Source organism: Papaver somniferum, chromosome 3 (genome assembly GCF_003573695.1).
Source record: "Papaver somniferum cultivar HN1 chromosome 3, ASM357369v1, whole genome shotgun sequence".
Taxonomy (NCBI): domain Eukaryota; kingdom Viridiplantae; phylum Streptophyta; class Magnoliopsida; order Ranunculales; family Papaveraceae; genus Papaver; species Papaver somniferum.
The window spans coordinates 160,845,335-160,872,937 of NC_039360.1; the positions used below are offsets into that span (position 1 = coordinate 160,845,335).

General features: G+C 36.8%; 3 protein-coding genes and 1 long non-coding RNA gene across 11 annotated transcripts; all 4 read left to right on the top strand.

The window, feature by feature from the left end:
• Window positions 1-3,782: 3,782 nt before the first annotated feature.
• On the top strand, window positions 3,783-7,444 carry LOC113357833 (alpha-galactosidase 3-like). The gene is made up of 14 exons (XM_026601316.1): window positions 3,783-4,046; window positions 4,166-4,281; window positions 4,357-4,391; window positions 4,918-5,021; window positions 5,164-5,236; window positions 5,377-5,435; window positions 5,522-5,587; window positions 5,691-5,774; window positions 5,861-5,925; window positions 6,055-6,137; window positions 6,380-6,470; window positions 6,671-6,729; window positions 6,870-7,010; window positions 7,115-7,444. The coding sequence occupies exons 1-14, from the start codon at window positions 3,829-3,831 to the stop codon at window positions 7,223-7,225; spliced, it is 1,305 nt and encodes a 434-aa protein (XP_026457101.1). The 5' UTR covers window positions 3,783-3,828; the 3' UTR covers window positions 7,226-7,444.
• Window positions 7,445-8,673: 1,229 nt separating this feature from the next.
• On the top strand, window positions 8,674-23,867 carry LOC113357835. Of its 2 annotated transcripts, XM_026601325.1 has the most exons (9): window positions 18,408-18,614; window positions 18,713-18,775; window positions 18,874-18,929; window positions 21,828-21,921; window positions 22,059-22,119; window positions 22,511-22,592; window positions 23,022-23,077; window positions 23,381-23,444; window positions 23,599-23,867. In XM_026601325.1, the coding sequence occupies exons 1-9, from the start codon at window positions 18,477-18,479 to the stop codon at window positions 23,660-23,662; spliced, it is 678 nt and encodes a 225-aa protein (XP_026457110.1). In that variant the 5' UTR covers window positions 18,408-18,476; the 3' UTR covers window positions 23,663-23,867. The 2 variants fall into 2 exon arrangements, with proteins under 2 accessions (XP_026457111.1, XP_026457110.1); XM_026601326.1 differs by lacking the exons at window positions 18,408-18,614; window positions 18,713-18,775; window positions 18,874-18,929 and adding exons at window positions 8,674-9,191; window positions 9,300-9,355.
• LOC113357837 lies at window positions 12,070-12,473 on the top strand. Its single transcript, XR_003363945.1, has 3 exons — window positions 12,070-12,194; window positions 12,285-12,339; window positions 12,451-12,473. It is a non-coding gene; the product is annotated as an uncharacterized LOC113357837 (long non-coding RNA).
• Window positions 12,892-17,780, top strand: LOC113357834 (sister chromatid cohesion 1 protein 1-like). Of its 7 annotated transcripts, none has more exons than XM_026601318.1 (20): window positions 12,892-12,973; window positions 13,257-13,832; window positions 13,955-14,023; window positions 14,112-14,170; window positions 14,270-14,391; window positions 14,522-14,598; window positions 14,806-14,923; window positions 15,138-15,207; window positions 15,301-15,379; window positions 15,473-15,570; window positions 15,658-15,689; window positions 15,776-15,922; window positions 16,019-16,273; window positions 16,360-16,440; window positions 16,524-16,604; window positions 16,688-16,853; window positions 16,948-17,032; window positions 17,146-17,276; window positions 17,363-17,447; window positions 17,531-17,780. In XM_026601318.1, exons 7-20 carry the CDS (start codon window positions 14,822-14,824, stop codon window positions 17,682-17,684), a joined length of 1,566 nt encoding a protein of 521 aa, XP_026457103.1. In that variant the 5' UTR covers window positions 12,892-12,973; window positions 13,257-13,832; window positions 13,955-14,023; window positions 14,112-14,170; window positions 14,270-14,391; window positions 14,522-14,598; window positions 14,806-14,821; the 3' UTR covers window positions 17,685-17,780. The 7 variants fall into 7 exon arrangements, with proteins under 7 accessions (XP_026457103.1, XP_026457104.1, XP_026457106.1 ...); XM_026601319.1 differs by having other exon boundaries at window positions 13,770-13,832; XM_026601324.1 differs by having other exon boundaries at window positions 12,898-13,832; window positions 16,019-16,101; window positions 16,198-16,273.
• Window positions 23,868-27,603: the final 3,736 nt, after the last annotated feature.

The window sequence follows — 27,603 nt, forward strand, 5'->3', positions numbered from 1 at the left end:
TATTAAAGAAGATGTCACCAAAGGCACATTAAGATACTATTTTCCACTCGTTGACTTACACATAAGCATAGTATGTTAAAAAAAATTGATTGATAACTTTTTTTGTATTGATTAAAAAAAAGGTATAAAGAGAAACGTCACCAAGGTGGAATTACTAGAAAAAGTGAAAAAAAAAATGTGCGAGAACAATATGAAAAATATAATATGAATTAAGGTAGCTTAAATTACTTCTTTTCTCAATTCACCGTCGCTTGTTAAAAGGACAAATCAACAAAATCATCAGAGTAAACATTTCCTTGATTTTGATTACAATTAAAATAAACATCAATTGTGTACGTCGAATTTTTTGCTTAATTGGATTAGTTCATTGGATATAGTTCAATACGTTAATAAAATTAAATATCTTAAAACAAGTGTTTTTTTCCCAAAAGAAAAAGAAATACCTCATCTTTGGAGCAAGAAATTTAGTTACCCTTTTTCCTATTAAATTTGTGCTTGAATCATTATTCTTTCTTTTGAAGTTCTACAACACAACACTAAAAGTTGTTTATCTATCACATATTAGTCTTTCCATGATTACATTCATCTTGCACGCCTTTTTGTTGTTGGCAAAGCAACATGTGAATCCAAAACTTATCTTTGGGCCTCTATATTTCATATCCTTATCGACCGCAACCGCAAAGGCGAAGGAAATTGGTATCATCACTTCCAGTTGATGTAAAAAAAACACATTAACTAATAATTTATCTTAAATATTAATGATAAACTAAAACAATGCAATTCAAAAGAGATAAAAAAAATAGAAATACATTCTTGGAAGGAAAACATAGTTTCCATTAGGATCTCTTGCGAAAAAAACAAGAGAAAAATTATTGGTTAGAATACTCATAAAGAGATTACTTGTTTTTAGAATCCGATTATTAGAAAATGAAAGAGATTATCCAGTCCACCAAATGTTTTTTTATATAGTAAAGTATTCGGGTTATGATTTTTTTTTAATTGTAATATTGAAGGTTACAAGTTGATTAAAATGTGGCATCTTCCGGAGACTCGATTAGGCTCGAGGTTCGGATTTAGAACTCACGGTCGAACTCATGGAAACCGTCAAGATTTCATACCTTACCAATTACAATTGCTTCACATATATACGAGTTTTTAGTTCATGAAGCTCTTCAGTAACTATCGGCTAAGATAAAAGTCTCATATCAGGTTGTATAAATTGCATTGGCTTCAGTCCTTGCGAACCTAAGATATGATTTCCTTTAAAATTTTCTTGCTTTGTGGACATTTGATTTTACATAATATGTTAAATGTTATTATGTTTAATTAGGTACAAATTAAAGATAAAACGTCCACATTTGATTATGTAAAAGCAGTACTCGGTCAAACTCACAAATGTTGGTATATATGTTTATATTGTTGTCAAATATAGTTGATAAATTTATATCTTGATTATAGTGTACGTAATAAAGTCACTCTCGAACTAGTTAGATTAGATAGTTGAGTATCAAAAATCATTGAACACTATTGAATAATGAAGACTAAAGGACAACGAAGACATCAACGAAGACTTCATCAAAAAAGGTATGTAGAGATTGGTTTATTTTTGGAACTCTTGTTTATTATACCTCTCTAATCTATCAAAACAAAGTGCTCACTCTTTAGAAAAATTCCTATGACGGTAAATATACTTTTGTATACACACTTGAGAACTTTTGAGCCTAAGACTTTAGTGAGTATTTAATTTGGGATGTAACTTTATTGATACAATGGTTCTTGACTCTTTGAATGAGAAATTAGTATGTAACCTTGTTGTTCTGGATTTATTAGGTTATAGCAATTAGATATTTCTCAAACTAACTTTGATTCTTTTTTTTTGCAGGCAATGGCAGTCGGAGCCGTATACGAAGAATTGATCGAATCAAAATAACAACTCCACAAAAACTTTGGTTTTCTTTCACAAATGCAATTATCCTAGCTAGAAGGTATCAAATTTATTCGGAATGACATGGTGACTTGATGGAGAAAGTTGCAATCAACCTCATAAGAGATGATTGTCGTCCGATGTCTAATAAGTTTATTATTTTTCAGATCTTGAAGCACATTTAGAAGTGTTCAAGAGTTATATTTGACGAAGAAGAACCCTTTTCAGAACTTATGGTGTGTTATTTATTTATTTTTAATCTAAACTTACTAGGAAAATATATTAATAAAAGAAAAGAAAAAAAAAACATAAATATGATGGGAAAAATTTAGAACCTCATGAGTAGGATGCATAAAGGAAACAAATCATAAATATAAAGAATTTGACGAGCTCATGTAAAGCGTTTCAACAAAAATTTGATGCAGGAGCTCTCTAGTAGATATTCCCTATATTGGATTTGGAAAGTCAAATGTACCGAGCACTCAGAAAAACTTTTTCTTTTTACTAATATAGACACACCTTAAATGATCTTATGGGAAATGGGAAGATAACATAATAAACGAGGTGTTTTAATGTCCATGCATTTGCTTTTAATTTTAAATATTTAAAATTATACAACGGGGAAACAAAAAATAAAAGCGACACACAAGATTTTTATTAAGGAAAACACTAATGGAAGAAAAACCTCGTATAGCTCTGAATATTCCTTGATCTATTGTCGAGGCAGAGTAATACCTTCCAGGTAACCCACTTCAGCAGTTCCCTTAGCAGAAAACCACTTTGGGCATACGCCATGATTCCCCTAACCAAGTGTTGTACTTGATATAAGTTTCTCTCATCCCCCGAGAAGATTATCTACCAATCTTTCCTACCGGATGCCTAGATTTCCTTTTTGATTAGTACCAAAACAACTAGGAAATACTGTAATAAAACTGATTAGTACCAAAACAACTAGGAAATACTGTAATAAAACTAGGTCAAGATCCTAAGAATGTGAAATACCTTAGTTCAATAATCAATATTGTTATACTCAATACGGTGAGTAGACAGCTTGTTGATTCCCTCTTACAAGTTAAACTAGATCTTTCTAGATATAACTTATTGAAACTCTCCAAAGGCTTTTCGGGTACTTTTATTCTAGGCTAAAGACAGACCCAGGACCCTAATCGAATCTAAGCAGTTGGACTGGCCCCACATCCATACCAACCTCACCAAACCCTCTATACAACTAATTAATTTAAATACAAATCTTTACGGTGGAGGATGAATCCTTGACTTGTTCCTTACTGGAGTTGATGGAATACCACTGAGCTATGTCATTGGACTCTCAGGTTTATGGTTATAATTTTTCTTAACTATTCTTGAATGGATTTATATCAAAGGAGAATATCCTGGAATAAACGAGAGCCTCATAAGTCTATAAAGTTTTTAACGATCCAGGTTTTGATCGAATTAGAAATAAGACTTGTAAGTTGTAACCTAATTGACCCTCATGTTCGAACATCAACCTTACCAAAAGATATTTTATTTTTGAAAAAGCCCTTATTTTCTCGAACCAACAATTTTTCTTATATTTCCCCACGTTGATATAAGAAAATCCTACCAATTTTGAAAAACCTTTTAGATATGTGGTGTTCCCACCATGAAAATCCTATACCATGTTTATGTATTATTCTTGAGCTCAATAAACTGTAACATTTACAACGTAGATCAAGTCATGACACCGGTTGAATTTCACTTGTGGGGACACAAAAGATGCATAAAATAGTTTTGGATAAGTGAGAGAGATTATGTGTTTAAACAGGATTAGTTAAAGTAAATAAATCCTAATATTATATATTATCCAAGTCTAACCTTCCTCTTCTTTCTTTCTTCTGTCTCAGACTTTCAGCTGAAGGGGAAAAATGGAACCCAAAAAAATGGCTGAAATCGAACTAATCATCTTCTCCCCCATTACTCTCCATCTAACAGTTCTCACTCTACTCTCTTCGATCACACTCTCTGCATCTCTTCGTGTATTACCAATCTCTACACCATCCACCAAAAACAACAACATCTTTGATACATCTCTATATGGAAAACTTCAACTCAACAATGGATTAGCTCAAACACCTCAGATGGGGTTAGTAATCCAAAACCCACCTTCTAATTTCTTTAATTTAGAGATTGCATGTGTTTTTCATATGATTTGGTACTGGATTGAATGGAATTGAAAAATTGGTTTGTTGTTATGAATTGCAGGTGGAATAGTTGGAATTTCTTTGCTTGTAATATAAACGAAACGCTTATAAAGGAAACAGCTGATGCACTTGTTGATACTGGATTAGCTAAATTGGGTTATACTTATGTTAATATAGGTAATGATGTTCTTGCAAAGACTGTAAATTTGTTGCATTAGGTGTGGACTAAATGTTTGATTTTTTGTAGCACAGATGATTGCTGGTCTGACCTCTCAAGGAGTTCAAAGGTATGTTGTTGATATCTAGTCATTTTTCGTATTGCCGAAAAGTCATCATTTTGCTGATTCTTTTGTATTTATGTGTATTGAGTATCCCAAGTAGTGTTCATTTGATACATTGGGGATATCTCTTGAAACGTCTTTTTAGTGCTCCTAAGATGATGTGAATTTTGTACTTCATTTAGATTTTTTCCGCATGTATCGCAATTAGTGTGCAAAGATCATACCATGTAAGTCTATTATGTGCATATTGATGCCTCAAAATCGTTCGTGGTAGATTACAGCCATTTTCTTGTTGATCTAACTCCGTTTTTTGACTTGTGGGTGCTGGATATTTCGGTTCTCGTATTCTGACTATCGCCAGACAAGTGTCTGAAGTCTGAACCAATTCCTATGAAAGTCAGAGCAGGCACACCTTCTTGCCAGTCTATTGTGCTCGTTCAATTCATCTTCATAACAAAATAAGCGAATGATTAGTGCTTTTTGCTGTTTTATCCTTTTTTGTCATTTTGAAATATATGAGTTGGTTATACAGGGTGAATTAGTCCCTGATCCGAAGAATTTTCCGTCTGGGATCAAAGCTCTTGCGGACTACATACATGGGAAGGGCCTTAAGCTGGGTATCTATTCTGATGCTGGGTAAATTCAGCTTCTGTAATACCAATTTAAGATTTGATTGTTTTTTTTTTCAAGGATGTGATTGATGCTCAGTTCGCCGTGGTTGTTTTGCTCCTATACTCTTTTTCTTTTCACTCTAGTCTGACCCAAGATAAACTACCAGGGTTTTTACATGCGAAGTTAGACCTGGATCACTATACCATGAAAATGATGACGCGTCACTTTTTGCATCGTGGGTAAGAATTCTGGCTTCTTTAACAGATGTATTTTTCGATATGGAGTACTTAGTGTTACTTGGATTTCGCAGTTTATGAATATTAGACTCAGAATTTGATGCTGGATTTTGACTTTATGTTCAATATTTGAATCTTTTCAGGGTGTCGACTATTTGAAGTATGACAACTGTTTCAATCTTGGGATCGAACCACAGGAACGGTTGGTTCCTCATCTATGTAAATTTTTAAGTGTTGTTATAGGAAGTTTTAGTAACTCCGTAATTGATAAATTTCTTCCATTTACAGTTACCCCCCAATGCGTGAAGCCTTAAATGACACAGGTCGCAGAATTTTCTACTCACTTTGTGAATGGTATTAATATGCTCACCGTTATTTGCACCAGTTTTCTCAAGTTTGTTCTTACCCCTTCAAGCACGACCTTGGTGATTCTGATTATGTTGTTCTTTTTTGATAGGGGAGTGAATGACCCCGCACTCTGGGCTGGCAAAGTTGGAAATAGTTGGAGAACAACAGAGGACATTAAAGATTCATGGGAAAGGTTTGAAGTTTAAACTTGAAATTTAAATTTAACTAGCTTAGCAATGTCTTATATCGTACTTATGAAGCTTGTTTCTTGATACGTAGTATGACCACTATTGCTGATCTGAATGACAAGTGGGCTGCTTATGCTGGACCTGGTGGATGGAATGGTTAGAGCTTAAATCACTATATCCAATGCCAACTGATGGATTGTTCTTACTTCCCTAGTAATGTTCCTTTCAGAGAGTTATACTGATCTTTGTCTGACTATCATGTATCGTTTGGCAACCTTTTGGAAGATCCGGATATGTTGGAAGTTGGTAATGGAGGCATGACTTACCAGGAATATCGTGCACATTTTAGTATATGGGCTTTGATGAAGGTTCGCTAGCACAAACCCGAGTACAGTTTTTCTTTTTTGCTCTTTTACACTTGAAACTCTTCAGTCTCATCAGCTGTCTTTAAGTATTGTTCACATTCGTATCTAATGAGGAAAATGACAACTAATGAGAATAAGCCTATGAGTATGAGGCAAGAAAAACTACCTGTTAAGGGTAGTAAAATGTGTGGAACAGTTGTCCGCTGTTTTTTTTCTACTGAACTTTATGGTTGTGCATTCTGTAGGCTCCTCTTCTGGTAGGTTGTGATGTAAGAAACATGACTGCAGAAACATTTGAGCTTCTAAGTAATGCGGAGGTTATTGCAGTAAATCAAGGTAAGATCCTTCAGAGTGCACTTTCATTTATCCAATTTTGCTATTATGTGGCCAGATTGATAATTCAGTTCTATGAACCTTAAAATCTCCACATCACAGACAGATATTCCACTGAAGTTATAATAGTCTTTTTCTTTTCTTTTTTCTTAGATATTTCTGCAGTTCTTATTCTTGTTCAATTTTTCATTTTGTTTGTGCAGACCATCTCGGTGTTCAGGGTAGGAAAGTGTCCGTTGAAGGACCAGGGAAATGCAATCAGGTCCTTGCGCGCTCTCTCTCTCACTGAATCCAGCATCGTCCATAGTTTTTTTCAACCTTGGATCCTAACATTCAGATATGACATTCTTGGGTCACCAACCCACTGCACATTTATAACAGACTATGTTCCTCTTGCTCCAGGTCTGGGCAGGTCCTTTATCTGGAAAAAGATTGGCAGTTGCGCTTTGGAACCGATGCTCAGAAACTGTTACCATCACGGCCAAATGGGAAGCACTAGGCCTTGACTCGAGATCCAGTGTTTCCATAAGAGATTTGTGGAAGGTAAGTAACTCCTTTCCAGATTAACATTTCCTTAAACCATACAAATTGCTTTCACTATATGCCATTTGCAACTTACACTTACTCCGTTGTAAACTTATTGACAGCATGAAGATATACCAGGGAACGCAGTGTCGAAATTCAGCGTTGAAGTCGAGTCCCATGACTGTAAGATGTACATCTTCACTCCCTTCACAGTCACTCATTCTCTCATTTAGTATTATTACCCATCATTTTTCTGGGTACGTCAGTGTGTAAGAGTGTAATAATGCAAGTGTAGATGTAGATATCTGTATATGTGGTGGTTCTTCTATAAACAACACGTATTGTAATGTATGATAATGTCTGTCAGTCAAAATTAAAAACGAAAAAGTCCAGTATCACACGAGTGATAAGTTGCAGTAAATGAAGATTCAAATTCCAGTGTATGGATTCTCCGTGATCATTTTCAACCATTAATGTATGCTGCTCAAGCAGCATGTCTTGTAGAGTTGGTTTGAGCACCAGATAGTTGAAACAGGCAACCCCAATTGCCCCGGTATCTGAGGCTAGAACCCCAATCCTCTCTTTCCGGTCATCAGACTCAACAATAGTACTACCGTTCACAAACACTCCTTCCGTTTCAAGAAAAATGATATTTTCATATGATTATTGTAGAAATGCAAGTCTAACTAAAGGGACAACCATACCGTAGAGAAATGAAGTGTCTATGATATGCGATGCTTCCAGATAGTAAGGGTAAGAGTAACAGTAACAGGTATGGCTTTGTTTATGTTTCTTCAACCAATGAATACAAAGTTGTGGGAATATATCCCTCGAAGACGACCGGGTCCGTATATTCACCCTAGGCAGTGGCACTGGATGGAGAAACCTTGGGAAGGTCAATTCGGAATTCAGTAGCTCTACTTGGACTAGTCCTGGTGTCTTTGTCAATGGAGCACACTATATTGGGTAGATGGTGTATTCATCTATGCTCAACTTTGTCTTTTCTTGCAACCTGGACATTTTCTCCACTTATTCTTCTCAGCCAGGTGAATCATTAGCATGTCTTCATCTATGCTCAACTTTGTCTCAAGGAAGAATTGAAGATTCACTATATCTAACACCTGACCTGATTAGATATCTCTGCATAAACGGGGTTCTTATGTCTCTTTGCCGATGTGTTGGCTTATCTCGCCTTACAATTGTTTTTCTGGACACTGATGAATCAAATAGAAAGTTTATTATACTGTCGACACATGTCGACTTTCTACTTGTCCCCCACGATCTCGGATTTGAGCACTGGATTGTTGAACAGGCAACCCACAATTGCCCCGACATGGTATGCTAGAACCTCTCTTTCTTCTCTGCGGCCTCAACAGCTGATAGCTCTGATCATCTAGAGCAGGGAGCCGAGATATAATAAACTTGACCACAACAGATAGCATCATGAAATGAGCCAGTTTGCATTAGAGTTTTTTTGTAAATGGGTATCATATAATTAGGGTCTCGGTTGTAAAACATGCGGTTGATGCATTTGGGTCGTAGACTAACGAAAGAAACCGATATCGATTTTTATATTTGGCCTAACACCCTGACTTCCAGTAGACTAAGGCTGACTGTTTGAAATTGTCAAAAGCTCAAAGAAAAAGAAATTTCTATTTGGGTTGCATAATTAAAAGGGATCATGTTTTTCTGGACCGATCACTTTGGAGGTGATTACAATTAAAAAACTACCAGTTAAGTTTTAAGGAAGGAATGTTGAGGTGATTCAAGAGTTACGGATCTTGAGGTTTTGAAGGACGAATCTAGTTTTGATTCGAGAGCTATGGATTTTTGTAACGGAATTGTATCATAAGTAGAGAACTTTTTGACATGTAAATAATGCACGATATGTGTTTGATAACATTTCTCAACGAAACTAGTTAAGTTTTAAAGCGGTGTTAGAATACAATGTCATTTAAGGATTCCAAAAGGTCACTTCGGTAATATTTTCAAACTAGTCTGCCACGACCCAAACAAAATGGGTCAATATCATTACGTAAGTATTTCAAACGAACCCTAAAACCTAAACAAAATCTCTTGTTGATTTATTCTTAAATTGAAATTTCTGTTGATTTTAATTTTATGTGTAATTTGTGGCAAATAACTGTTTGGCATGATATGATTGGTCGTCAATGTCCTATATTCGGCGTAAATCGCGAGGTATTGTAATTCTTCCTTGATTCCATTTGATTCGATTCGATTCATATATCTATAATGTAGTGAATTGGTTTTTTTGATTGAATTTGTGATTTCATATTTTCTGTATAGGTTTTGGTACCTTTAGCTAAACCAACTGGGTATACTGGAGCTGATCCTTACAAAATGTAAGTGTGTTCAATTCTTCAACTTATCAATAAAAAGAATCCCGACTTAATACTGTCTAAGTATCCTGAATCTGAGGAATGAAAAATTAAACACTATACAGCTGTACGAATTGCGGCATTATAGATTTTTGTACATTATATGTATGATTGGAGTGTAAAGACTTGTACTGTGATGGTGTGAATTTGTGCTAGTCTTGTACAGTGTGGTAACTAGGTTCTAGTCAAGTTGTGGTGGATTCACTTTGCGGCATGATGAGTGTGTCACTGGAATCAGGATATTTGACTATGGTCTAGCTCCAAAAGTGAAGGAGAGTACCAAGGGGTTGAGATAGGTCAACTCCTACAGGTTATCAGACTTATATTGTGGTTGAGTGAATTTGTGCGAGTTTTGTACCGTGTAGTAACTAGGTCACACTCAAGTTGTTAGTTTGAACTTAGAAGCATGATGAGTGTGTAAGTACAATTAGGGAATTCGACTAGAGACTAGCTCCAAAATTGAAGGAGAGTATCAAGGGGTTGAGATAAGTTTGTTCCAATAGGCTATCTGACTTAAACTGTGATTATGTGAATTTTATGGTTATTGGTAGTCTTGTACTGCATAGTAACTAGGTTATGGTTACGTTCTGGTAGGTTCCAGTTGAAACATGAGTGCCGCTACAGTTAGGGTATTCGACTAGAGACCAGCTCTGAAAGTTAAGTAGATTGCTAGGGGGTTGAGACATGATGTGTCACTGCAATTAGGGTAGTTGACTATACACTGGCTCCAAAAGTGAAGGTACCAAGGGGTTGAGATAATAAGCCTTTTCCAACAGGCTGTCAGACTTAATCTGATTATGTGAATTTTATGATTATTGATAATCTTGTACTGTGGAGCAACTAGGTTATCGTTGCGTTCTGGTAGGTTCCAGTTGAAACATGAGGGCCACTACAGTTAGGGTGTTCGACTACAGACTAGCTCTGAAAGTTAAGTAGATTACTAGGGGTTGAGATGAGCCTATTCCAAACAGGCTATCGCCTAGCTTAGCTGACCGTACACATCTTATGCCAACTCTAAAGTGGATGTGTTGTACTCTCTCATTTTAGTATAGAGTTGCATCCAAATCAATGTATATGAGTATATCCGTTTCTGTATAGTGCTACAATCGCATGGATCAAATGAGGTTCGATAATGAAGATGACAAATATGGTGATTATCTTCACATTCTTCCTGCATCTTTTAATAGACCCAGACCTTTGTGAAGATGATTATCGTATTTGTAATCTTGAGATACTTTTCTCAATTCTTCTCAAGTCAATATTTTTCATTTGACCTATATGGTATGGTATGCCCTGGTAGCACCTCTACAAGAAAAAGTTTTCTTTCGCCATCTAGTATTTTGATGTTTTCTGTGAAGTTGGTGTTTTGCTCTCAGAAGTGTTTGCTGTTAGACTGTTATCGTTATGGTATTGGATGGATTCAGTTGCAGGATGAGGAATAGAGTTACAAAAAAGTATTCCTCAAACAGGCTTCCATAATCTGGGTTCTTATTTGATTTTGTTGCTTCGTTATGATCGCAACACGAGACTCGTATTTTACCCTTTTTTCCACAACTATCTGTTGTTTCTCTGTCTTGTTTATGCTCTCCGTTGTTTTCAAGTAATCTAGTTGTTGAATGTCTTTGTTTATTGTTTATATAAGCCTGTGACACATGAAAAACATATGACTCTTAGGTCTGATTGATGAGAGGCCTTCTACACCTCCTGATGGCGAGGAAGAATTCACTGATGATGACGGAACTGTCTACAAGTGGGACAGAGGTCTTAGAGCTTGGGTTCCCCAAGTAAGTTTTTTGGTTATGTCTATTTTCCTCGTCTCCGAATGATTAATGGGATATTTATTAACATGTATCTGAATAATGTTTCAGGAAAACTTGGTTTCGAAAAGCGAGATGACTTATCAACAAGAAAAAGAACTGTTCCCATCAGTTGTGGGCGTTGACATCTCTTTAAAAAGAGAGGCTGATGATAACACCAAAACAAAAGAAGCAAAACCTGATGCGAAACATAAAGCGCCTGAGAAGGAAGAAAAGAAGGTAATCTTTTGATCCTATGTTTCAGCAGTACTAGTTATGCTGACAGTCATCAAGTTATGTGGTACTTCTAGGTTTAGCTATTTTTCTTCTGTCATATAGTTTCGCTTTGTGGTTCCTTCCGCGGTAGTCTGCTTCAAAAGCCATATTCTTTTGGTGTCATACGATGTTAAAACAAATTCTGGGTCAGTTTAAGTGTTTTTCTTGTACCGACCTTATTGGGTTCTATCTTTTGCAGGAATCAAACAAACCTCCTAATAGTTGGTTTGACTTGAAAGTCAATACACTTGTTTACATTACAGGATTGCCCGATGATGTTACTGCTGAGGAGGTAAGTGCTGTTAATCTTGTTCTTACTTTTTTTGTTCCATGATACAGCCAATGGTAGCTGTTCTCTATGGGATAGTTGTTCAAGTAACTATAAGAAGAAGTTGTTGTTCTGTTGAATTTGTTTTTCTTCAGGTGGTTGAAGTGTTCTCCAGATGCGGTGTTATTAAAGAGGTGAGAACCCTGTTTATACTTCTTTTATCACTATGAATGAATACCGGGACCCTGTAATTCTTCAAATTGATCTTTCTTGGCTGATTGTAATCCTCATTGTTGGATGGAATTAGAGACAATTTCGCTTAAATTCTATCATGTTTCAGTTGTAACTGACGCTTATGATTAAACAATTCGGGACCCTGAAACAAAAAAAGCCTCGTGTTAAGATCTACGTTGATAGAGAGACGGGGAGGAAGAAAGGAGATGCACCAGTGTCATACATTAAGGTAGTTTTTCATCTGCTAACCTATAGTTGGTACAAGGAATTCTAAAATTGTACAAGATGTTTACATTTTGGGATGTGTTTCTTTCATTAGGAACCTTCTTTTGAGCTAGCGATCAATATATTGGACGGAGCACCTTTCCGCCCTGGTGGAACTCCTCTTATGACTGTCAGCCAAGCAAAATTGTAGCACAAATTTTCTATGCCAGTTCAAGTATGGCGGTGACTTTCTTAACAGCAAGCTCTAACTTGTTTTACAGGTCATAGGTTTACAGCCAAGCAAGTAGATAAAAAAAAGAAAAAGAAATTAAAGAAAGTCGACGACAAGATACTTGGATGGGGTAAGTCTCATCTTGCAATATGCTTCAAAAAAAAATAATCTCGCAATCGCGTCTCTTCTGTATACTCTATGAGTTGCCAGCATTTAACGCTTCAGTCAAAAGTAGAGAGATAAAGAGTGCTGGTCTAGCACCCAAATGTATTTCGTATGGCTCATAAGTCCATAACTCAACTTTCTTTCATGTGCAGGGGGTCGTGATGATAGCAAGGTGTTGATTCCTTATTCTTCAGTTTATGTTCAGGCCTGCTGAATGAGGGTAAGTAAACATTTCGCAAGAAAATGTAGCCATGGTATCTATAGTTATTCGTTTTGTATTCTGTTGGGCAGTTGTGGAGTATGTGAGCTGTTTTTTACGTTTGCAGTCTGATGCTAATTTAAAGACCGAGTTGCTGTGAGATGTTGAGGAGGAATGCGTGAAACTTGGACCAGTGGAGCTAGTTAAGGTATTCAGAGATCCTGGATGATCAATGATGTTTTTCTCCTAATTTTTCTATTTGAAATATATCACTGTAGACTATTGACAGAGAATACAATACAAGAAGTTAAACAGTTTTCATGTTAACCATCCTCAAGGAGTTGTTCTGGTGAGATTCAAAGATACTCAAACTTCAGACCTCTCCCGTAGGGGGAGCTGTAGGAACCACTGTACTATGACCGTATTCCTACTAACTGGTTGAATTTCATTAGTTCCTCAGTTATAATCAGGTTATTGGCTTGCTCATGTAGTGCATAACCTTGGCAAAAGCGGAGCATATCATGCTGGTATTGGTAAACAGCCCCCCTCAGCAACTCAGCGGATCACACAAATGCTGAAAAGAGAGCTGAGTTAAATTTGGAAAATTAGTGACTAAAATTTCATTTTAATACTGGTGGCCAATTGGATACACCAATGGCGATAGTTGATGCACGTGTAATAATGTTCAACATTAGGTCTAGTACTTTAGTTTAACACTTGCTCAATGATTAAACCACGTGGGCATCAACTAATATTTTGTATCTAGAAAATCCAAGCTGTTGATCAAATCCTGATACATATAAGGGTCCACTAGAAATCCACACGAGAAAACGGCATGAAAAGCCTGTGGGGACTACTAGAAAAAGCAATCTTATTTTCGTTTGCTTTTCACAGAACAGAACTGAACTAGTATAATAATTCTGTAAAAAAGAGAGAGCGAGATTCTTCTTCGTCTGGTTTTACTGATGAATTCTTCATTACTGAATTTATCTGAGAATTGAAAGGTAGAAGAAGATGTTTTACTCTCATCAACTACTCGCCAGGAAAGCACCATTAGGCCAAATCTGGTGATTCATTTTAATTTCTCTGATAATTTCTTGTCGCTGTTATTTGTTGATTACTCAAAAGATATGATAATTGGGTTCTTAATTTCCTCTGGTTTGGTTGTTTGTTTTGATAATCATCAAAGGATGGCGGCCACTCTGCATAAGAAACTGAAGAGGAGGGAACTGGATAAGCTTGATATAGTGAAAATCTGGTGAAAATGTCAACATGAATCTTTTATTTTCCGTTTAATCTTGTTGGATTACTGATTTGGTTCTCTTGTGAAATGGGTTTTTTTCTAGCCACGAGATTATGAATCCTTCTGTTCCTATGGCTTTGAGATTGTCGGGAATTTTAATGGGTAAAGGTTTTCTGGTTCATTGTCTGTAGAATTTCCTCTCACACTCTGTTATTTTTTTCACTTATCCCTCTCTCTGATTCTTTCAACGGGATTTTACAGGTGGGGTTGTGATAGTCTATGAGATGAAAGTGAAGCTTCTGCTTGGTAATCAACTTAAACTCACTCTGAAATTGCCGATTCAAATCATGTGATTAGTTGCAGATGATGCGTCTCGATTACTGGTAAACAACACTTCATTAATTCCTACTTACTTCGAATTTTCTGAATTGTTATTATTAGTTAACTAATTTAATTTTGAATCTCAATTTTACTTTATTTGGATTTTTGAATTACTTTGATATCGAAAATTAGGTTCAATTCGATGACACGTGGAAGTTGAAAGCAGTTCGAGATCAAACTGTACTCCCAAAGGGGAAGAATCAAGCCAAGTCAGTAAACTAATCATCGTCATCATCACTTTCCTTCTGTTTTTTCATGGAGAGAGGCGCATGTTAGCACCGGTTTACTGTCACAGTTTAAGGCCCTGTCATGTCTTAACCTTCACCACTTCTTCTGTTAACCTACACTGCACCATGTCTTCAATAGTTATGTTATTATTTTCTTCTGTGATATTAATTTTAATCTGTGATTTCAAGGTTTGATGAAGTAACAATGGCTGAGAACGATCCAATGGATGATACAGCTGAGATCGAACAATCACGTGATAACAACAACTACAAGTACAATCACGATAAGCCTGCTTATTTCCCTGTGGTATGATAATGACCTAAAAATACACATCTCTGTTCTTTTTTGATACTTTGCCCTTTCACTTTGTAATTCATGGGGTCAGTTTGGAAACTTGGTATGGAGAATATTTGCGCCAGAAAATTTGCCCCAAATCCTTATTTTGTTTTTGTCTCTTTGTTTAATTTCAATGGAATATGTATATGGCTGCAACTCAAAGCCTGTTTAATTTTTGTTGCAGGAACTGGACTTAATGGAGGAGTGTTTTACTAGCGAGGGGAAAGACCCAGAGGATAAAAACCACCACCAAGGTACCTTGTAATTTCCCCTTTAATTTCCAAGTACGAGTCTCCCGTAGAATGAGAGTACTGATGTAATTAACTAAACTCATTTTTCTTATTCAGCTAATAGAGAAAAAATTACATTGCTTGAACCTGTTGAAACCACTCCACCAGAGCAACATCAATTCAATCGCTTTGAGAGGTAACAAGAAATCTACTATCCCTCCTGCAGTTGTGAAGAAAAATCACTGCTTTATTTCAGAATTTCATTCAGTGACTGCCTAGTCTCATACAGGTTTGATGTTGACGGGGATGACAAAGACGTATATACAAATTTCAGTTTTCATGAGATACCCATTACACTTGCTCCTACGCCACCACCAAAAATTCAAGGTTAACAGTTTAAACAATTGAAACAACTGCCTATTTCATTTGTTCTGGAATGTCGTAGCTGATGATTTCTCCTCAACTTACTTCTAGGCCCTGTGGAAGCTGATGACATGAACCAGCAGGCGAGTAAGTATTAAGCACTGTGAACCAATCTAATTACTTGCATTATTTGTGAAATTAAGCGCGTATGTGTGGAACTCTATGACAGGAGGTACAAGAAGACGAGGTTAAGCCAAAAGGGAATATGGGAAGAAAAAGAAACAAACAGCTTGCTATAGATTTCAATCTTGTCATCAGCAATGAAGAATTGCAGAGCTGGCTTACAGACGCCTCCGACCTTGTACAAAGAAGGAAGGTTCTACTGTTTTTGCCACAAAATCTATGACTAAGAACATGAAACTCTGGTATTGTCTTTATGCTAAAAATCATTTTGTACTCGATGTTTTTGCAGCGAGCAACATCTATCCGTAGAATGAACACAGCACAGCTCATGGACATCCCTCCCGTGGCTCTTGTAATGGGGTTGGCAGGAAAGTATAGCACAGAGATCTATTATCCGAAACCTCTGCTTGATTTTAATACTAGAAGAATCCATATTCGCGATTCCCCTTCTGGTCAATTTTCAGGAAGTACTCCAGAGCCCCAATCAACGGAACCAATCACACCAATTGTGAACAAGAGAGTTGATACAAATCCAGCAGATCTGGTAAGCCAAATCCATCCATTTCTGTACTTGTTTCGTATTAAAAACATAGACTTTGTGCCTGACATGCGAATTTTCTGGATACGAAGCCCGTTGAAGATGTGCACAGCGGTGTTAGGACTCATTCCATGCGAGCATCTGCTGAAAAGCAAATGCCAAAACATTCTGTTGTAAGTGGAATCCACCCATTACTGGTATGTTTCATAGTAAAATCATACTCCGTGCCTGACATGCGAATTTTCTGGATATGAAGCCCGTTGAAGATGTGCACACCGGTGTTAGGACTCGTTCCATGCGATCATCTGCTGAAAAGCAAATGCCAAAACATTCTGTTGTAAGTTAAATCCACCCATTACTGAAATGTTTCATAGTAAAAACATACTCTGTGCCTGACATGCGAATTTTCTGGATATAAAGCCCGTTGAAGATGTGCACACCGGTGTTAGGACTCGTTCCATGCGAGCATCTTCTGAGAAGGAGGTTGAAGTTTCTCTTTCCAAGCAACCATCCATTGAGAAGCCAATGAAAATGTCAATATCAATATCTCCTGAGGCCAACATGATTTTCACTCCTGGACATTCTGGTATACTCTTCATCCTTTCTTTATAGCAGAGACACCATTAGAAATTTGTACTTCTAAGATATATAGCCGCGATAACTTGTTTGTGAGTTAACAGGGGACAGTGAGAGATCCTCTCCAAGCTCTGAACTCGGAAATGTCTTCCTGCCAGTGGAACCAGAAGTCCAGTTATCTTCAGGAAGGTTAGAGGAAACCAGAATTATCATGAGCCAAGTTCTATAACTTTAAGCATCGTAGAAAACACAACAACATATGTCACCATATGCATCTGTTAATCATTGATTTCTGAATCCAGCAGAAAAAGGCATTCGTCAAGGCACAGTGGAGCAAACCTTGCTCCAGTAGACGAGGATCTAATACGGGATTCACCTGAACCTGATTTCAAGTTCAGAAGAATCTCAGAGAATGAGGTCTTACGTGAGAGCGGTATATACCTTATCAAACTTATCTATGCACACCTTTCAGGATTTGGTCGTTATTAAATAATTCTATCAATACCTTTTTTTTTTAAGAAACGCTGGTTGGATCCACTCCAACCCAAGATCCACCTGCGTACCACGAGCAACCAATGGGCAAGACTGCTGATGCAATCCGAAAGTAACCTACATTTCTTCCTTGAACAGTTTTTCAGATCTTACTATTTAGTAACATTGATTTGATGGAATCCTTAAAACATGTAGGCACCTAAAGACACATTTTGAAGCACCAGGAGCATTTCAAGTAGAGTCCCTAAATGATCTAGCTGAAGGAGCAAACCGGAGTAAAGCTTCCCAGCTATTCTACCAAACAGAATTTAATTTAATTTTCAAACAGAATTTTGAAGAGGAATGGTGAACTTGGATGATTGTTTCTTGTGCATCCAACTGTAAGACAGAAAGTTTGCTAAAAATACTCTATCAGTTGATAACATATGAAATTTGATCTCTATAAGTTTGCTAGAACCCAAATCCTCTCTTTTGGGTTATTAGAGTCGCAGCGGCGCGGCCTTAACAACTGCTAGCTCTCATCTTCCAGAGTAGGGAACCGAGGTATGAGACCAGAATCCAGTGAACTTGATCACAACAAATAACATCAAGATCTTTGATCCATAAATGAGCAAATTTGCATTGTGCAAACTATAGTTCCAACGGTCTGTTCACGAATACTCACTCTGTTTCTGGAAAAATGATACTTTTATTTTTTCAATAGATCCGACGACGGTCCGTTCAGGAACACTCCCTCCATTTCAGGAAAAATGATACTTTTACTTTTTCAATAGTTTTGATGAACAATTCAAAAATACTCCTTCGTGCTTCGGCAAGAATCATACTTTCACTTTCAATTTGACCTATCTTTTCTAACAAAAATGAAAAAAAATTAAAAATTAAAATTAAAATAAAAGTAAAATTAAAATAAAAGTAACACATTTTCTGAAACGAAAGTAGTATCGCCTAAACTCAAGGGCAAGTAATGTGGTGCCGGATTTTGACTCGTTGGGCGTGTTTTTGGGCAAGATCTGACTCACGTGGTTAAAACTTAACACAATTTTGGGTGCTCTTAATAAAATTTTCTCACTCTTTAGCTGCCTAGTAGAGAACTTTTTCTTGACTCTGATAGAATCGATTTTCTGAAGAAAATTCCCAAATCATGGCGACGAATTTCAGGGTTCGGATCCCTACTTTATTATGCATCTTACTCTGTTCATTCTTTTGTTTAGCTTCGATTTCAGTTGCTTACAGACCTGGAGACATAGTTCCCATGAGCAAAATGGGCCAATATCATTCCGTAAGTATCTCAAACGAACCCTAAACCTAAACAAAATCTCTTGCTGATTCAAACTAAAATTGAAATTTCTGTTGATTTTAATTTTGTGTGATTTGTAGCAAAGAACTGTTTGGCATGATATGATTGGTCGTCAGTGTCCTATATTCGGTGTTAATCGTGAGGTGATTCTTCTTTGATTCGATTCAGTTCATGTAACCTTGGGAATTGTTGATTCTTGATATTTTTTTGGGTGAATTTGTAATTTGTTCTTCGTGTGTAGGTTTTGGTACCTTTAGCTAAACCAACTGGATATACTGGAGCTGATCCTTATAAAATGTAAGTTCAATTCTTCAACTTATTATTAACAAAACGCGATTTATTACTTTCTAAGTATCCTAAATTGAGATATGAAAAAGAACACTACACATATTGAGTTACGACATTAGAGAATTTTGTACATTACTCGTATGATTGGAGTAGTGTAAAGTGTTGGACTGTGAATTTGTGGTAGTGTTGTACCGTGTAGTAACTAGGTTATAGTCAATTTGTGGTAGATTCAGGTTGAACCTGTTTGCTTGTCTCTATAATTAATGTTTTCGACTAGAGCCTGGCTCCAAAAGTGAAGGAGAGTACCAAGGGGTTGAAATAGGCCAACTCCTACAGGATATCAGACTTATACTGTGTGGTTGAGTGAATTTTTGCTAGTCTTGTACCGTAGTAACTAGGTTATAGTCAATTTGAGGTAGATTCAGTTCGAAGTATCCTAAATAGAGAAACAAAAATTTGAACACTATATGGCTATACGAGTTACGACATTATAGATTTTTGTACATTATATGTACGAATGGAGTAGTGTAAAGACTTGTACTGTGATTGTGGTCATTTGTGCTATTCTTGTACAAATGGAGTAGGTTATGGTCAATTTGTGGTAGATTCAGTTTAAAGCATGACGAGTGTGTCATTACAATTAGCGAATTCGACTAGAGACTAGCCCTGAAAGTGAAGGAGAGTACCAAGGGGTTGAGACATGCCTATTCCAACAGGCTTTATACAATATGATTGTGTGAGTTTTATTTATTTATCATTATCCGTATCCTTGTACTGTTGTAGTTAAGTTGTGGTAACATCAGGTCAAAGCATGAGTGTCCCTACAATTAGGGTCTCCACATGAGACTAGCTACACAACTCAAGAAGATTGCAGGGGTAGGGACATGCCTATATACCAGCAGGCTATAACCTAAGTTAGCTGACTCTACATATCTATGCCAACTCCAAAGTGTGTGTGTTGTACTCCCTCGTTTTAGTATGTAGTTGCATCCAGATCAATGTGTATGTCTTTCTTTTTGGTGCTATGATTACATGCATGAACTTGTGAGGTTCGATAATGAACATGACAAATTTGGTCATTATCTTCACATTCTTCCTGCATCTTCTAATAGATCTGAACCTTTTTGAAGATGATGACCAAATCTGTCATATTCAGACAGTTTTTTTCAATTCCTCTAATGTCAAGACTTTTCGTTCCACCTATATGGTATGCCCTTCAGTCTCATCTGGAACGTTCTGCGTACTTAGTTGATAAGAAAAATGTAAGTTCTGCGTACTGGAACTGATTCTTACTTAATGTCAGTTCAATTCTTCAACTTATCGTTAACAAAATCGACTTAATTGATACTGTCTAAGTTTCCTAAATTGAGAAAGAAAAATTGAATGCTATATGGCTGTACGGATTACGACATTATATCTTTTTGTAGATTATATGTATGATTGGAGTAGTGTAAAGACTTGTACTATGATTGAGTGAATTTGTGCTAGTCTTGTACCGGGTAGGGACTTGGTTATAGTAAAGTTGTGGTAGATTCAGTTTGAACTTTGAAGCATGATGAGTGTGTCAGTCCAATTAGAGAATTCGACTAGAGACTAGCTCCAAAAGTGAAGGAGAGAGTACCAAGGGGTTGAGACATGCTATCTGCAGACTTGTACACTATGATTATGTGAATTTTTATTCTTTTTAATCATTATTGGAAGTTTTGTACTGTGTATTAAGTAGTTTATAGTTAATTATGGTAGATTCAGGTTGAAGCATGATGAGTGTGTCACTACAATTAGGGTAGTCGGCTATAGACTAGCTCCAAAAGTGAAGGAGACTACCAAGAGGTTCAGATAATAAGACTTTTTCAACAAGCTATCGGACTTAAACTGTGATTATGTGAATTTTATGATTATTGGTAGTCTTGTACTGTGTAGTAACTAGGTTATAGTTATGTTGTGGTAGGTTCAGGTTGAAACATGAGTGTCACTACAATTAGGGTGTTCGACCAGAAACTAGCTCCAAAAGTTGAGAAGATTACCAAGGGGTTGAGATAGGCTTATGCAAACAGTCTATCACCTAACTTAGCTGACCATACATACATATCTCATGCCAACTCAAAAAGTGTGTGTATTCTACTCCCTCGTTTAGTATGTAATTGCATCTAAATTAATGTATATCTCTTTCTTTTTAGTGCTAAGATCAGACGCATCAAGATGACAATTCGATCTTCACCTTCAGAAAGTTCAGATTAATAGTGAAACCAAAGATCCATGGATGTAGGTTTCGTTAATGGCTGAAACACTTAAATCCTTTGTGTCTTTACATTCTTCCTGGTTCCTGCATCTTCTAATAGATCTGAACCTTTGTGAAAATGATGACCAAATTTGTCATCTTCAGATAAATTTTACAATTCCTCTCAATTCAAGATTTTTAATTTGACCTATATGGCATGCCCTTCTTTTTTATCTGGAACATGTCGCATGCATAGTTGGTAAGAAAAAGTACTGGTACCATCTCTACAGGAAAAATTCTTCTTCCTGCATCTGGGAGTTTTCTGTGAAATTAGTGTTCTTCTGTCAGAAGTGATTGCTGTTAGACAGTTATCGTTATGGTATTAGATGGATTCAGTTGCAGGATGAGGAATAGAGTTACAGAAACGAAAGTCAAAACGTATGCCTTGAATAGGCTTCATTAATCTAGGTTCTTATCGGATTTTGATGCCTAGTTATGATTGCAACCCGAGACTGTTATTTTACCCCTCTTTCCACAACTATCTGTTGTTTCTCTGTCTTGTTTATACTCTCCGTTGTTTCCAAGCAATCTAATTGTTGAACATCTTTGTTTATTGTTTATATAAGCCTGTGACACATGAAAAACATGACTCTTAGGTCTGAAATTTATTGTGATTAATGTTCATGCAGATCATTTCAAGTTGGGAAAGAGAAGTTTCTTATTCCTTGGCTTCTTGTGATAAATCGGAAGGGGCCTGAAGTCCCTATGATTGACGTCAACTTGGTAGGGCTTGCATTTCATTGAGCTAAGATGTATTCTTTCCTTTCCTTAACGTGTAGCTTTTAAAGGTTACTATAATTAGTACTTATGAGTTTCAACCTGTTTATCTTATTAATGAATTTTTATTTTATGTCACACAGAGGTATTCAGGAAATGATTTACATGGTATCACGGCTAAAGTCGTAGACATGCCTCGTCATTGTACGTCACATATATGCTTTTCATCTCTTAAAGTGATTTAGGTGGCCTAACGATGTATACTTCATTTCTAAACCGCGTGCTCTTCAATAACTACTGCCGATAAGCCATAGCTTATTTCAGCTTCTTCTCCTTGATTCATCACACCGTTGTTCTTTATTTTGCTTCAAACTGTACCGCTATTACCTTGACCGCAGTTGTTCATTTCTTCAGCTTATATTTTGGTATTTTGTGTGAAAGCGAGTCATCAATTTAGGTTCCGCGGAGTTCATTAGTTGTCAGTGCACCTTATTGGTAGCATAATAGATTGTTTACATTTCCTGGTCCAAGAAAACTTTGCTTAATGTGGATCGAGCTAGTTACAAAAAACAACTTTTGTTCTTGTTTTATGCAGATGTTGAAGTTCATCCAAACATACGTGATCAGTTTTGGAGTCCAGAGCACTGGCCAAAACATGTTCTTGTCAGATACACATGGTTAGCACCTTCTGATCCATTTATGACACCATACTTTGATTTCTGTAACTCTTAGATGATATACTTGAGATTGGTGTTTGTCAAAAAGTTGTTCCTACTATTTCTGGATAAGTATGTATATCTCATCTCAAGGATCATTCAATGATCAGAAACTTAGACTAATAAATGTGTAGGTAGTTTTACCATTACATGAATGAAAAGTTTAGGTCTCTTTTTCTGAGTTACGCATCATTGTTCTATTTCTTTATATGGCATTTGTTTCTGAGGAGTTTGTTATACTCTTTTTCGTGTAATTATTCTTCTACTTTTTCTATTGATGTTTCCGTTGCTCATTGTTGGGGTTGAAAGAAGTATGGGTACCGCATAACAGTTTCATTCTTTTAAATTTTGTAATTTTTGATTGAATTTTGGTTTTGATACTGGTTTCAGGGAGGAGCACTCGGAGATAGATGTTCCAGCTGGTTTCTACGTATTGTTTGGATCAGGTAATAGAATCATGCTCAAGCTTCTACCTTATGTTCCTCAATTTTTTAGTTTTCTGATGTCTTATCTAAGATCCACATCAACTTCCACAATAGCTTTGTACCAGATCTAAAAATGATTTTGTGCATCCTATGGTGATAGTTTCATTCTCCCGGGAAATTAACTTAATCAAGCATAGTCAGAATCATGTACTTTAGCCAAGATCTCATGCTGTGGCATGATAAACACATTTAAAGTTAATTCTACAGAAACTGGTTTTCATCCTGTGTACAGATGCTAATTTTTCTTCTTTGTACACGAAACAGGGCTTGCGATGTCATTTATCCTTGCAATATACGTGTTGCAGTCCTCTCAGGACAAACTCGCAAGGTATAGTTCCTATCGTTCTTTTTAGCCAGTACCGCTATTAAGTTTCCACCTTAAAGATAGTAAAAGGACATGTATGCTAGAGCCTGTGCTTGAGGTTATTGCTCTTACAAAATAACTTTTTGTAATTGATAAATGTATATTTTTCTCTTCTCAGGTTTGTTAGGGAGACTGTTGTTGAAAGCAGCATGCCTGGTGGTGGAGTGGCCAAGGTCGAATAGACAAGATAGAGGGTGAATAGAGAAATAGGATTCGTAGTCTACTGTCTATTCTTATTCTTGGGAAGGTAGAGCGTGTGGGTTTGAATTTGGTGCCATAATTTTGTAACAAAAAAAATGTAACAAGAATTAGACGAGGAATATTTTTTTTTGATAGAAACGATGAATATATTAATTAAGCAATATAATACAGAAGGTTTACAATTCATTTTTTTCAAAAATTAGTAAGGATATTTTCTTTTTGCACTTGTTATTGCATATGTTTCGTCATGTGTTGTAGTCTTCTGATTCTTGCTTCTTTTGCCAATGTGTCCGCTGCTGCATTGTGATCCTTGTTTATGGATTTTACCTTTGCTTGCGGTAATCTGTCTAAAATAGTAGTAGATTCTTCTATGGTATTCTCTGCTTCCCATGGAACGTCTGTTCCTTTTGTATTAGTGGTATCCGCCAGAATTTTACCATCTGTAGCAATAAAAACGCTGGAAAAAATATTGTCTTGAAGCCATTTTAAAGCAATTAAGAGAGATTTTGCTTATGCATGTAGAGCCGAGGACGCCCAATCCGAACCTGCAGAAAGATGCATGAAGGTTTTTTGGTCTACCGAATATACAATGAAGGCGTAACCCATGGACAAGTTTTCCTTGTTAAAAGACGCATCTCTAAATATTAGCCAATCCACTTTGAGATCATTCCAAGCAGCTTTAATAGCTTTCTTTTCCGAAATATCTTTTTTTGTTGTCTTCTTTTTGAGAGGCTGTGCCTGTAAGAAGTTCTTAATCTGTTGAATCAAGGAGAAATGATCTGGGTTGGTCTTCCTAAAAATCACTTCAAATCTATACTTCCAAATGAACCGGATGATTGTTGCGATTTGATCCCAAAAATTTGATAAATTAGGATCAGACAACCAAGTTTTCACCCACTTAACAATTGACTTCGAGTTTGGTTGCAAAATAGCAGAATTCAGATCGCAGCCAAACCAGATTGATCTAGCGAAATGACATTTTCTAAAAAGGTGGTCTTCTGTTTCTGGTGATTGAGTGTCACATAAAGGACACTCAGATGACATTTCTACGTTGTGAGCCGTGAGTCTACAATTGGTCGGAAGCGCCTTTTGAACCAGTTTCCATATAAATAGTCTTATCCGTGGGATTGTTTGCAACTTTCAAAGGTATTTCCGTGGAAAAACTATATCCTCCTCATTGATATTATGTTGCTTGATGAGATAGTTGTAAATATTTTTCGCCGAGAAAACCCCCGAAATATGATGTTTCCATCTAATCCGATCCTTCTTATTTTTATTCGGTGTAATAGCTAAAAAAATTTCCTTAATCTCCGGCCGAAAGTAATCATCAATTTTTTCAATATCCTAGGAACCATCGGCTTTAAATAGCTCTTGGACTTTTTGGGGCAAAGGATCATCTCTATCACTTGGAGTATTCACTGTATCCGTATTAGGGATCCAACTATCTTCCCATATCTTCGTATTAGCTCCATCTTTCACTTGCCAAATAAAGTTTCCTTTTATGATATTGAGGCCCTCTTGAATGCTAGTCCATATCCATGAGAGTTCATAATTTCTGGTCGGTTCAAAAGGGTTTGAATCATGATAGTATTTCGCCTCTAGGAGAATTAAACGAGGAATTAAGTCTTTATGATCTAGCCCACCCTATTTCCATACCCTCCGGGCCTGTCCAGTCAGGTCCGGCCTGGAAGATTTTATACACTTACTTGATAGGGTTGTGTATGTCAACCGAAACCTCTAGATAAGACGCGGCAATGTTCAACAAGGCTGCTAATGGGGTTATCAGGTTTGGTGGGAATGTACTAAGCCAGGGCAAAACCTGTTTTGTCCTATATGAAAATTTGTTTTGTCTTATATTGGATTTGGTACACCCCACCTAATTTAGTGCCCCTGTTTCGCAGTTAAGGTGCATTTTGAACTCTTGGTTTCGAGTATCCAATGGTAGTTGACCAGTTGTAATCAACTTGTTCCAAATGAAGAAAAATTCGTCCGCCCTCAACTATTATCACATGCAAACACTCAGTATTAGCCTAATGTAATTTTCTGTTTCAAATTAAAAAAAAAAACGACACAAAATACAAGATCCCAGACATTACGTCCATGTAATTAGATGTTGTCGAACCCAAATTAATACAGCACACAAGCCCCTTCAAATTTATGGAAAAGAATACAAATCTATCTTTTTTAATGAAGATTAAGATAGATTAATAAGGTGCCGAGGAGGCACAAAGGATACAATTGCAATAAATAAAGACCGAAAGAGTAAAGAATTCCAAAGTTGCAGGCTAGAATACTCTCACAGAAAACAAAGGAGAGGACAACAGGAAGCTAAATCATCGAAAAATAGACCCTAAACTCATTACTAGGCAAACCCCATTGATATAGCAAAACTTTTACCGCTAAAATTGTTTTAGCTTCATCTTGTGCCTTGTTGCGGAACACCCTTCTATTCCTTTCTAGCCAATATGAATTGTTGTCTCTCATTGTTTAATATCCCTTTCCATCCATCAAGACACACCTTTGTAGTTTGAGGCCACACCTGTAGAAAATAGTTCCAGATGGAATACACATAACTGCAATGAAGTAGAATATGGTTTGTGGTCTCTTCCTGTTGGTTGCAAAACCTACATTGGAAATTGCCGGAGTTTTGAACTAGATGCCTCCTCCTCAAGTTGTCTAAGGTTGGACAAGCATCCCATAAGACAGCCCAAATGAAAAACGATACCTTGGTTGGGATTGTTTTGTTCCAGATAAGCTTAGGTTTCGTAAAATCTGACCTTTCCATACTTGGATCTGCAATTTGTATGTCGTAGCATGATTTTGTGGAGAACTTTCCGGAAGACGATGAAATCCAAGATCTTGTATCTTGCAGAGTTGAGATGATTTGTGGGTTTCCTATCAAGTCTAGAAGTTGGAAGAGGATACAATACATAGGGTACATAAAAATATGATACATTATTGCCAAAATCCGCGTGCCTCTTTTGTAAGCCGCGCGATACCTTACTGATCGCCAGCGGCTTCAACTTAACCGCGTGTCTAGCTAGGTCGCTGGCGCTGCACTTCCAACCGCACGAATCTTTGGCCCGCTAACGGATATATATCTGAACGGCGGAATCCAACAACTCTCTTTGAAGTTTGTGCAAATACTTATTTTTTATTTATTTAAATCACACCTTCTCTGCACAATTTCATACCATCTTTAATCTATCGTAAAATATGCAAACTCTCTGCAACATTCGTAACAATCACAAAAAAAAATCCTCTGGAGTTCGTGGTGTCATAATACACTTTCTTTTGGCACCTTGAGTGCCTTTTACAATATAGGTCACTGCTGTTAGAATACAGACATCCAACTCAAAACGAACTGGCTACGAGTGGAGAGGTTCTAAGAATTATAAACCGCATGATCTTAGATTGCCTAGACATTGTGGGACTAATAATCTCAACACGTCCCCTCACGTGTAGTCCTTTTGGGTCTAACGCGGTATAATGACTCGTCGCAAATAGCCTGCTCTGATACCATGTTAGAATACAGGCATCCAACTCAAAACCAATTGGCAATGAGTGGAGAAGCCCTAAGGATTATAAACCGATCTTAGATTGCTCAGACAATGTGGGTCTAATAATCTCAACAACTGTAACGAATAAGACGAAATGGTTAATATAAAACAAAAGATTAGTAGTAACTGGAAAAAAAATTCCCTGTTTGAGCCATAAAACAACAATGGCAAGGGTAATGTCATTTGTCATTTTCTTCGTTAGGAAATTCTAGCTTTCTATAGCGGCGAAACTCGACATCCGAGGAACACTGGTGGCCCTAGTGGCCGAGTTATAGTCTCGGGAGGGCTTATCAGAGATATACCCACAAAACCTGTACTCCAGACCTTAGTTATCTATGCAGAACCTTGGAAGGCACTAAAGA